This window comes from Megalobrama amblycephala, linkage group LG10 (assembly GCF_018812025.1).
Source record: "Megalobrama amblycephala isolate DHTTF-2021 linkage group LG10, ASM1881202v1, whole genome shotgun sequence".
In the NCBI taxonomy this organism is placed as follows: Eukaryota; Metazoa; Chordata; class Actinopteri; order Cypriniformes; family Xenocyprididae; genus Megalobrama; species Megalobrama amblycephala.
This window is the reverse complement of record NC_063053.1, coordinates 35,394,705-35,407,576: the sequence shown is the minus strand read 5'-3', so window position 1 is coordinate 35,407,576 and position 12,872 is coordinate 35,394,705. Positions and strand designations below refer to the sequence as shown.

At 36.1% G+C, this 12,872-nt stretch overlaps 1 protein-coding gene across 12 annotated transcripts in view; it reads right to left on the bottom strand.

Annotated features, from left to right (window-relative positions):
* dst (dystonin) overlaps positions 1-12,872 on the bottom strand; it is a 215,873-nt gene that overhangs the window by 122,206 nt on the left and 80,795 nt on the right. For all 12 annotated transcript variants that reach the window (XM_048205886.1, XM_048205887.1, XM_048205888.1 and 9 more), the window contains 3 exons: positions 4,527-4,693; positions 3,282-3,394; positions 555-661 (listed from right to left, as the gene is read on the bottom strand). In XM_048205886.1, coding sequence (XP_048061843.1) covers positions 555-661; positions 3,282-3,394; positions 4,527-4,693 — 387 coding nt within the window. The remainder of the gene's footprint in view (positions 1-554; positions 662-3,281; positions 3,395-4,526; positions 4,694-12,872) is intronic.

Genomic DNA, 12,872 nt, shown 5'->3' with positions numbered 1-12,872 from the left:
ATAATCTTTTCTCATGCTTTAAAGATGTGTTGACAAACAGATTATTATTTTAACCATAGTGTTATTCAATATTACATTTAAAGTTAATATATTTGAAACATACTAAATTGCAACTTCATTACAAATGTGTAGCTGCAAATATTTTTAAATACATGACATAAAAATTTCAACAGAAATAACATTAAAGTTTACTTTAAATATGTTATACGTTTGAATAGATAAGTTATTAGAATTAAATAAACTATAAATGCTTGTCAATACATTCAGCAGTATTTATGAAATTACATATAAAGTTGTACTTAATTTCTACTTAAGTGGGTTTAGAAATCACCCAAGTTCAGCAAATTGCATTTAATATAAATTTAAACTATAATACACTTTTAATTAACATGCAATTAAGAGTCTGAAAACATTACAATATATTTTACATTCAGTTTGTACTTAAGTATATTCTTTTATTTCCGTAATAAGTACTCTTATTAAAAGTATGCTAAAGTGTACTACTTTTTCACCAGGGCAGTTACTGCATGTTATAAATCTGTGATTGTACTTACATTTGCACTGATGCCCTCCATTCCTTCCGGTACTTTCGGGAAGACATCGTATAACGTTGAAACGTATGTAATGACCGACTTCTCATCCGGAGATGACACGTCAACATCTGCTCGAAAGGGCAAACATTTGCATAGTTACAATGCTACTTTATAAAACATTGAACAGTTTTGTAACAAATATTGATGATTGTAACCTTTCCTTTCAGAACAATTCACTACAGACAAAATGTCTATTCTGCTGAGGCCATTGGGTTTGAAATGAATACTATTCTTAGATCCCAGTGTTGTTTTACAAATGACCATGAAACACCATGAAACTGCAAGGTAAAATGTCTGACATTCAGACTGCAGCTCAGATTCATCGCTCTGGTGACTCACTGTATAGACTGAGGAACCCGTTGTGCTGCATCAGACATCAACATGTCAAAGTTAAACCAATGATTGGTCACTTCAGAAATTTGGTAGAGTTGTGTAAACTAGCAGCTCATTCTCACTCCAAGGAAACAAGTCTCACACTTCACCAAAAAAAACTTTGGCGTCATTATTTTGCAATGCTTGGTAACCTCATTGTTTTCAATGAGAAAACGTTGGCATAATAAGGATGAACTTGTTTTCTAATGACATTGCTGTCAAACCTGGCATGTGAGTTTTTAATTTAATTTAATTATTTACATTTATAGTCATGCATTTAGAAGACACTTTTATCCAAAGCAACTTTGTCACAGTATCAATAATATTCATAGTGTACAATTCTAGGTTTATTAGAAAGTCAGACTAGGAAGCAAGCTAAACCAGGCTCAAATTACAGGAGTTTTAGGCCGATTTATCCATGATTTCCCCTACCGACAATCTGAGAAAAAATCTTGTCCAGGACCTTGGTTGTTTCATTAGCATTAAAACATGTGGCTAACGTGTTAGCAATATGCTAATTAATGCTAAAGTGCTAAAACATGATAATTAATGCTAGCATTGTGCAAATTCATCCTAGCAGTGATGCTAAAACATGCTAATTTAGGCTAGCATTGTGCTAATTTATGTTATCAAATTTTAATTAATGTTAACAATGTGTTAATTCATGTTATCAACATCAATGTGCTCAAACATGTTAATTCATGCTAGCAATGTGCTAAAACGTGTTGTTAACAAGTTAACAATATGGTAATTTATGCTAGCAATGTGCAAAAACATGTTATCTGTTAAAACATGCTAGCAATGTGATAATTCACGTTAGCAATGTGCTAATTCATGCAAGCAATGTGGAAAAAAATGCTAATTCATGCTAGCATTGTGCTAATTCATGCTAGTAATAGGCTAATTAATGCTAACAATGTGTTAAAACATGCTAACAGTAGGTGCGTCCCAATTGACCCTTCGCAAAGACCCCCTTAGTTACTGTTGCTTTGTCCGACAAGCCATGGCGCCGTCACGCCACAAAGAGTGAAAAATACATCGCGGAGCAAAGAGGACACTGACAACATGTCGACAGACAAGACAGAACAGCTTACTTATGATATTAAACAAAGCTTTCAAGTTGTGTAATTTTTAAAGAAATTCGAACAATAAAAACCATTTTGTGGCTCTTTAATGTGTCGTGACAGATCTTTAGCGCCTCAGCTCAAGCGGCTCGTGAACCGATCATCTCTTCCTACTAGTTAATTATAGCATCAAATAAACATGAATGAACATCAGAAGGAATGTTGTTTTAAATGCGGAAAGATGTAAATACACACCATTTTTCAAGTTCAAGTCCACCGAGGTTAATCTTCTAACTCCTGACTGCTTTGTCGGACAAAATGGCGGATTCGGCGTTATGATTGGTTAGATCGCTTGTCAATCAAACTCCCGGTGAAGGGTCAATTCGCGTACTTATGCACTATTCTATGACGTTTTTAAATATAAATAGTGCAAGTAGTGTGTTCACACTGACAATTCCAAAAAGAAAAAGTGCACTTTAAATACCCGGATGATGCACTAAATTAACGGAAAAACACTTGGACACTTCATGCACTCAACTGTCGCAACTTTAATTACATAGCGGAGGGGGAGGGGGATCAGACTCCAATGTTAAATAAAAAATAACCTTATACAATTCACGCACTACATGGATAAGTACATATTGTACAAGTGCATAGTGCATAGTGTGTCATTTGGGATGCAACTAATGTGCTAATTCATGCTAAAAACATGCTAATTCATGCTAGCAATGTGCTACAATCTATCTATCTACCTATCTATCTATCTATCTATCTATCTATCTATCTATCTATCTATCTATCTATCTATCTATCTATCTATCTATCTATCTATCTATCTATCTGTCTGACTTCTTATAGAGTGTATTGCCTTCAAACTACTTTAAAACTACTTAAACTTCAAATTAGTTCAAACTGAGAACCTCTGAAAACCAAAGCTTTTGTATTTGGATCCAGCTCTCCCTCATTTCTGAGTGTCACCTATGTTACATTTACAGCACAGCCAATAAACTTTGTCTTTTATAATGACTTATTAATGTATTATTTTACTTTTACAGTTTAAAATATTTTTAAATATTTTGACTTTTTTGTTTTTTTGTACAATCAGCATTGTGATAAAAGTACCACATGAACAGGAACGTAACAATGCTAAATGGTTCCATTGGTGACCTCCAGTCCAAACATCAACATGTGACACCTTGAAGCCAGACAGTGTTGAAAATGGTCAATATGGATTAGGACAACAGAAACTCACCCTCTGGGTCCAACAGTCGGGCCACACCAAGCTGCTCGGCCACACCAAACGCTTGCTCTAAGTTGGATCTGCTACTTTGTGTTGAAACTCTGCTCATATCGACCAGGTCAGGCCTGAATGAAGACAGAATCGAGACGATATTATGTTATTTCACAATCTCTCCATGTCTGATATCTTTCAGTGACAGATATGTTTTGTATCACAAGATTTTGCTTTAATCAAAATGTTGTTTGATTAATGATGACAGGACATTTTCATTAATGAAAACTGACCCTGGAGTCACACTGGGTTTGTGTAAATCCCCAAAGGATATCAGTGTCAAAGACTCCACATGTACAGCCCTCACTTGATCAAGCGACGCCATTCATATGAAGGAGCATACAAGGAACAAATATATTTTGCATAGAGAAAATGAAAGCTATTTTAAGCTATTTTGGTCCCAAAAATAGGCTTCATAATCTTTAAGAAAAACAGGGTTTCTTTCTTTTGATTTCGGGGTGAAATATGACCCAGATTTGCTCTGGCAGTGATGGCTAGAAATATCTTTGCACAAAAAAGTAATTATTCAGAATCTAGGCCATCAGTGCATCTGTTAGGTAAAAAGACATTTCATCAAACTATAAAGTGCAGGTTATGATTATGAGGCACAGCAGATCATTCCAAGAATAGAGATCAGAGATAAACATACTTTATAAGTACAAGAAACAGAGTTCATAACCTGTTTTACTTCAATAATGTAACATTTTATTTCAGAGTGATATTCTATTTGGCAAGACTAGGGTTGTCACTGTCCTAAAATTTTAATAGTCGGTACCAACAGGGGCGGAACCAGACATTGCACGCACTTTAAGAGCTCAAATTTAGAAGCTCCAACCCATGTTCAGTGTGCAAATTAAACAAAGAAAAAAGTCTGAGCATTGACTTGTACCTGAACTTTAAACCTCTTTTTAAATACCTTCTTAGTCTACATTACATTCAAACTGCTGTTTTAGGAAGCCAAAAGATAATCTAGATCTATAAATGGATTGAATGGTGAAAAATGTCAATATGACATTTTGATGCACTATGAACAATATGAGAAAGAACCTGGTAAATGTTGATGTAATTTTGCTTTTACTTTAAATCAATTCACATTCACAATTCACAAACTGAAATTCTGTCATTTATTTACTCACCCTTTAAAACATGGGATCAGATGCAAACCTATAAAAAAGTCATGCATATGGATATTCTGTGGGCTGTTACCTGTATTTATGAATAATAGCATTGAACAGTCGTCCATCCCTCCACGAGGTAGTGAAGTTGTCACAGCGGACACCTACATAGCCTTCAGTCATCTGCTGGGACCACAGCAGAAGCCTCTCCTTGGCTGTCATGTCCTCGGACTCTCCTGTCACATGGATGTCCGAGATCTGCAGGCAGGGAAAATGACGTTTTCGTTAATATTGTTAAGGCCCTGTGTTATAACATAGATGCGTGGCCTCTTCCCAAACCTAATCATATTCAGCAATCTGTAAAAAAAAAAAGGTCATTTTGTAACACAATTCTTAAACGGTTTTAAAAATAATTGTTATATAACAGAATTAAATTGATGTGCATGACATAATAATGTGTACCCATTAAGCTTATGTACCCTTTAAGCCCACTTTTAACTTTGAAGTCAAATAAAAAAAAGAGCAAATCATGTTTTATGCTGCTTATTTAAAAATCCAGTGTTTTGTTACTTCCCTGACATTTTTTATTGCATACAATCACATTTGGCAAAGTTGAGTTAGCCCTGCTCATGTTCATGCCGTCTCAGGGGACCTCACACAAACACACCCAAACACTTTGGTGTTTCGAGACCCTTCAGAAATCAACACATTTCCACAATTTTCAGCCATTTCTTTGGCAAGTACATTTATATGTCAAATAAGAGATAAATGTATTGTTTTTTGTGTATGAACAAATAGTACTTTATCATTTTAGATCATTTTCCTTTAAATGAAACGATGAGTTTTATTAGCTTGTGCACAAAGCTAATCTCAGGGTCAAACCATTAGCGTTACTGAAAGATAGAATGCCAAAGAATTAAGCAGGTGAACTACAAAGAATAAATGTTTTGTGCTTGATTTCACATTAATTTACAAATAAATACATCATAAATTGTTTTGTAGAACAGATTATTTTCATAAATTAACTTTTTTTTAAGATGGGCTTAAATGGTACAGCGCTACAAAACGCATGCAAACTCAAGCTAAACTTGAATGAAAAAATCGTAACACAATGAAAATTACTTTAATGCTTAGTCCACATTATATTTAAGCTCCATGCATGACTTTTTAAACCTATCTTATATTTTTAAAGGAAAACATTGTCTTTTTTCATCATTACTCACTGTGGTACCATTTAAGCCCACCTTATGTGTTTCATTGAGGAATCCCACAAACTTTGAACAATTTTCTGAGTGAAAGTGTTTAATGAATACATTTTTTGTGTACTTTTACCTTACTAACCTTTTACCTTAACTTACCTTACTTACTACTTTAATTTACAACTATATTTAGATATTTATATATTTAGCCTACAAATTACACACATTAATTCAATTGAGACAGAGCCTGTTGTCCTAAAGTTCCTTATATATAACCGGACATAACTCTAGAGCCAAGCCAAGTTAAGGCTCCATACTCCTGGTGTGGGAACCCCTGTAAGCCCAGAGTGTTGAGCCCCAACTCGGCTTGGCTCCTGAGATACACCCGGTCAATAGATAGATTTTTATATTTTGTGAGTCAGTTATGTTGTGGGCTAATTTGGAACACATGCAGGCTTAAATGGTGCCAAAGTACCAATTAAGCCCATGCCAGACTTCTGACTTTATTCATAAAATTTCTTAATTTGTATATTCTAAAATGTACATCAACTAATTAATACATTTTCAAATGAGAGATAAATCTTGCATTTTAACAAATTATTTTTCTTATAAACCATGTCAATATCTATGAAAAACACCTAAATTTGATTTTAGTAGGCTACTCTTACCCCTATTTTTACCATAATGTAATGTCAAATCTGTTCTGCAAATGATCTAGGAAAATTCTTCTAAACTCTAGAGTTTAGAATTACGAATAAATAAAGATGCATATTTAATGCACATTCCAAATTTTTTGCACACCTCAATTATTGTGTTTTAAGAACATCAGTCTTTATGATTATGACTGTGAACACAAAGCATGGCAAGACTTAATCGGCAAAGAAGAATAAAGGGGAAAAACTAAAAATGAATGACAGGGACCGTCGAACACCAAGGAGGATCACATCAGTGACAGCCAACATCAACATGAAAGAGCTGTGCTAAAAATCTAATCTAGACACCAGTGGTGTTATGATCATAAAACCTGGACAGTTGAAGCACCAGAATGAACATCATCATCATCTGCCCTGGGCTGCGTTTCCCAAAAGCATCGTAAGCTTAAGTTGATCATAGAGACCATTGGTGGCAATTGTCTACGATCAAGCCCTGGTCAGTTTAATCACCTGACTTGAATATTATTCAGCGAAGACTGAGAAACAGATTCCCTCCCTTCAACATCTCTGAAGAAACTCGCAGATGTTCTGATAGATGACATTCAAAAGTTGTATTATTCTATTCTAATAAAGTTGGAAGCTGTATTAAGAGCCTACTTCCCTGTTCACATTATTGTGTTCAACCCTTATCAATTGTGTTAAATTACAGCAAAAGACTATTAATATAAATATTAGCAAATATCTGTAATTTGGCCTTTTTTAAATGTCTGTTTCAGCATTGAGGCTCAGCTGGTGCAAGGAGAAAGTCTGAATCATGTGATATTTGATCAGTGATTCACCAGCACAGGTTGGTTGCTCTGTTTCTTCATTTAGAGATATTTATAGTAGTCTCCATGTAGGCAATTAATCATATTAAATGTATTTTCGATATAGAACTGAAAGACATGTCCACTGACCATTAGACTTCACATTATAAAAATAGAAGGATTTTCACCTCTAAAATCAAATGCCTGGAGCAAAAGGTAAGCCAACGCCTACAGATTTAAGGAAACACATTATACCACAACATATAAAATCTATCAGCTTAACAATCATTTACAGATTGATAAGTGTATAATGTGTGTACGTGCTGACACTGAAGTAAACTGAAAGGAATCTGCCGGCCGGCCACAGTGTAATTATAGCTTGTAGGAAGAGAGCAAAGCACATGGTGTTTAGACTGTGGGTGTGGAAAGACTGAGCTATTAAACCAAGAACCAAACACACCAAAAACATGCCAACTCTGACTAAACATTGCCATGAATGATAATATTATGGAAACTCTGTGTCATTCATTATAAAATGACTAGTGTTTAGATTTTAGATGCTAATTGGTCAATATATCTAGTTAAAATAAAGAATATAGTAACAGCCATGACACAAAGTAACTGTTACTAGTTATATGCAGCATAAAGGTCAACTATCACCCTTAGTTTATTCTAGTGGAAGGATGCCACTAAGTTAATTTCCTTGTCTCCTATAGCATTCCTGTAGTTCAAACAGTGCGCTAATAATGCCATATTAATAGCTTTGATTGCAAGAACTGCTCAAATGCATACTTTCAATGCAATGTGAATCATCTGGGATAAAAGCATCTGCCAAATGCATGAATGTAAATGTACTTATGTAACAACAAAACAACAAAACATTAAGGCACTCAAGGCTGTTATATAGCTGCATTCACGCCATGTCACGCCATAACTTGAAAAAGCATGCATGTCCTTGTAGAAATCATAAAACAACAGAATTTTTTGACAGCCCCAACTTGTACCGCTTGACCACTGCAGCATCATGCATGTGAAAACACTCAAAGTAGTAGTGACTTCAGGAGTGAACTGTAGTTATTTCGTAATATTTCTGTTTAAAGTCCTATAATTTACTATTTTTAATGTCTTAACGCAACAATCTGGAAATAAAAGATGTAAAATACAGTTTAATGTAGTTAGAACAGAGTTGAATAACTAATGTCTCTCTAAATAACATAACTATAGCGATTATCAATAATGCGGTTGCCTTACGATTACTTTTGTTGTACTGTGGTTATGTCTACTGATTTTCTCAAATGACACAGATTGATTTTGATGTTAATAATGCCATAGAAATGCATAATTCTCCTAGGCTTCTGGGGGGCCCAAAGCAAAGCTTTTAAGGGGTCAATGCGTCCATAAAAACCCCAAAATGACCCCAAACCCCTTAATCTGTTCTTTCAGAGCAGTTTCACTGTCTACAAACAACAGTGAGTTGAAACAGTGACACAATAAAACAGAAGAAAATTACAAACAATAGGACAAATACAAGTTACAGATGAAATAAACAATTTAGCCTACTAAAAATAATTTTCTCATTTTCTTTTGTTGTTCGATTAACATTAATGACAGACAGCAGCAGGTTTATTAGGCTGCTGTCACTTTAAGACTAAACACAGATCTAATATACTGACAAGCATTCGATTACCTTCCCAAATTTACTAAAGACATAATTGAATGCGTTTAAGTGAAAGCTCCCAAGATGGACATATTTTTGTGTGCATTTGTCTAAGCGCACACCCAAAGCCCAAAGTAGCCTATACTTGTCCATGTTTCGCTATATCTCGGAGCGTGCACACAGAAAGCCGCCTTTGCAGCTCAATACGCTCTTTTTTAGTATCGAGCAGGTTCAATAGGAGACTGTATATTACAACAGTCACGTTACATGATTGGACTGATTTGGATGTTACGTAGGAAGGGCGACAGCGCACACTGCTTTAAAGAAAAGGAACGGAATGCAGCATCATGTATTCATAATCATTGGAAGCCGAACAAAAGTAAAATTCTAGTAAAATTCTATTAATCACACAGGCATTAAAAATTGGTAGTTCAGGGGCCCTCTGCATGATGTAACGACACTTTCATTGTGTCATTGCATCATAAATGGCATCTCAAATGTTTACAGATGCTGATATTACCTCCTGGTGTTTAGTAGAACCAAGTTTAAGATCTTGCTGGACAGTATCCAAAGAAGCCTGGGAAACTAACTCTCCCGAGCAAGTGTGGGCCCTCCTCCGCTTCCTGTGCACTTGAGTGTCCCATATAATTTTGGAGAACCCTTCCATGTTTTCCAGCTGATGATCTACACTGCTCTTCGTCAGGGAGCCTCTTCCTCTCAGTGTCTGGAGCATATGCTCCACCGCTCCAAAACTAACCACCCTCCTCAATTGTCTCCGCAAAAGTTTCTTTTCCAAAAGCCCATCCTTTGAGGCGATGCTTCTGGAGCTCTTGGTGACCCCATGTAGATTATGCTCAGCAGTAGGCCTGCTTTTGTCCTTACTGATCTGATGAGTACCTGGCCTCCTACCGGTTTTACCTCGGAGGACTGGGACTTCTCCAACGTAGACCCCATGGCTGATACTGTGCTGCCGGGGCCTTGAAACCTCATCTTGCTCCGAATTCAATGTACCAACCTGACTGAGAGAATTACTACTGGATGTGGCATGATCCAAGTCATCAGTCTTACAGCTCTCAGTTCCATGACTTCTTAAAGTATCAGTGGCATTAAAATCTGCTGATTTTCTCTTTTTCCTCCTTTGAAAGTATCTGCGTCCACTGAGCTCCTTTGGTGGGGGGCTGATTGGGGCTTTCGTGGGATCAACATAACACTCCTCCTTGGAGCCCCTCACGCATCCACACATATTACCCATGGCGGTTTCTCATGCTAATAAGGCTCCCCATCAAGAAAGTTTCACTCCTTCCTGCCAGCTGTAAACAAGTTCAGCAAGTTCAAGGGTTTCTTATCCCGGGAAGTATCAGCCATCTTTTCCCCTGCAAGTGTTTAGGTACGACAAACAGCAGTAGTCCAATATCCAGAGCAGTACGGATGATGTGAATCCCTCTGAGACTCAGCAGAGGACCGAGACACTCCACATAAACTTCTGTTTCCTGTATAGCACGTTCTCGCTGCACAGCCCGGCCCTTTCTTCTCACGCTGCCAGCACACTGAAGTCTCAATGACCTTTGAAACGGCACCCTTTGCCCTGATCCTCCAGAACAAACACTATACAGATCGAGCGCACGGCAAGAGACACAAACTAACTCTAGCTCTCTGTCACAGCTGAGGAAACGTCACAGTCCTCATGTGATGTGTAAACACAGCCACCCCCAGAGCCCTGCTGGTGTTAAGTTTCCAGAGGCTGAATGTCCTTAGCGGTCGGAGGCTGGAGAGAGAGGGGGGGGGGGGGATGGGAGGGGAGTGGGACACACTCTCATCTGATCCCTGATGGATTCTGGTAACTGTGGGCTGCGTGTGAAAGCTCTGCTCAGCAAGTTGAGCCATTCAAATAGGACGTACCAGGCTGAGAGAGTCATGGCCTGTCATGTGGCCTTTTAAAATAACAGGACAATGTGGCTGGCTTGACAAACATGGCAAACTGCGCTGCCCCAGATGACAAAGCTCTCTATTTGCTCTTTAATCTTGCTCAAAACAAGAGCAAAGCTTTGAAAAGGATCAAGTCCAACACTTAAAGCAAACAAAGATAGCCAGTGGTCATAGATATGGAAGATGATAACTTATATTGACTATATAAACTTGCTTGGGTGAATATTCAGTCATCTAAGTTGTATAGTTGTAAAATATAATTAGCTTATACAGCAAGTTACTGAACAAACAACCATTTAAAGTTAATTAAGGTTATTTGCATTATTGCATTAAATCGTTTTAGGGAACCCACACAAGATGTGCTAAAACATTTGCATAACATATCACCACCATAACATCTCACACACTTGAGGATGGATGCCTTAGAAAATTGTTTTAATCATGCAGCAACATGCAACAAATTGCTTAACAATAGGGCTGTAATGGTACACAAAAAGGGAAAACAGGTCTGAAATGCAATTTAAGCTGCACAAGAGGGAAAGTTCTTAAAATGCTATGCTTATGAGTTAGTTTGTAATGTTTAGTATAAAGCATGTCTCACTTTTAGGACAACTTGTATTGTGTACTTCAGATGTGTTCGCAACATCAAAGTGAATCAATGTCCACACACAGAATTTCCACACGTGCAGTGGTTAAAACAACGCTGCACTCGTCCAGTACACAAGTGTGCTGAACTGAAAGACAACTAAGTAACCAATAAATTTCAGTATGAATATGTGTAAAGTTAGGACCCATATAGCAAAATTCTAGCACCATGGCTGTGCCCTTTTCTAGTTTAATCTCTAGTTTAATCTATGGATGAACTAGGGTTGCCAACTTCTGGAAAGGAAAATAAGGGACAATCGTGGTTCTTTATAGGAAAATAAGGGACAGAATAAGGGACACTCAAAATATTTGCATTATACCACACAGTGTATGTCATTTAACTATCTGCAGTTAAGTAGGTGTATAAAAGATGTATAAAAGGTTCTCAGACATAAACACATTTGGGTAAATTTGTGTCAAAATCAACCAAATTTCAGAAACTTTCCCTGCTCAAATTTTTGATTTTTTTTTTTTTTCTAAAGAAAGACAAACATAAATCAAGAAGAAAGCCAAACTATTAAATGTAATGGATGTATATTTACTGAGTAATCCAATATTTTGTAGAGGGGGGGCAGAATTACAATTTTCACCTGAGATTTGGAGTCAAATTACGGGGAGTAAAATGACTTTAGAACAACATATTTTACACAGAGATTGGTAGGACTGTTAGTTAAATCTGTTGACGTTAGCAATCTTTGTTGCATCATAAGCCAACAGTTCAAAAATGGCAAAAAGCACTTCTTGTATTTTCGCCCAAAGTTTGCATTTCTGTAACTCATATTACAGATATCCTTTTAGATTATAATTCTTAAAAAACTTTTCTTTTCTTAATTTTTAAGTCCCAATATGGTTAATTTCCAGAGAAAGGGATCTCAGTGCACCTCCAATAGTGAAAATTGGTACACATTTTTCTGAAGAACAAATAATGTTGAAACTATAAATGTATCTCGTTTTTTTCTATCAACACAATTGGACATTCCTGTCTGAGTGCCATAAATAGTATTTTTCCAAAGTTTTTGTGCCTGTAATTCTAAAAGTATTAAAGATATCTCAATATCCATCTATATTCTCATTCTTAATAAACTTTTCTTCCCTATATGTTTCAGTCCCATATAATGTGGCTCCATGTTCAAATTGTTGAATTTGAACCATTTTCTACATATATATATAGCTACACCAACGGATCTTAAACATCAACCTCTATTCAAAATCATAAACCATAAACAACAACAAATAAAAATGTCAGCAAGATAGGCCTACATAGATGGCATAAAATTTGAAAGCATAATAACTGAACATCTTTAAAATTTCAGCCAATAAAGCATTTTTTTAAACAATGGTACTTAAAAGTTGAACTAAATGTTGTTGCAACCATGTATGAATAAATAAAAATGATTATTTTTCAATTAAAGAGAAGTAGAGAATTATGGGCTGCTGAGTTTGAGACTTTATTATTTTGTGTTTCAATAATGAGGTCCAAGTTAGGCTACTTAAATGAACGTAACATGTTTTTTTTCTCTATTTAACAATATTAGCAATAGTGAAAGACGA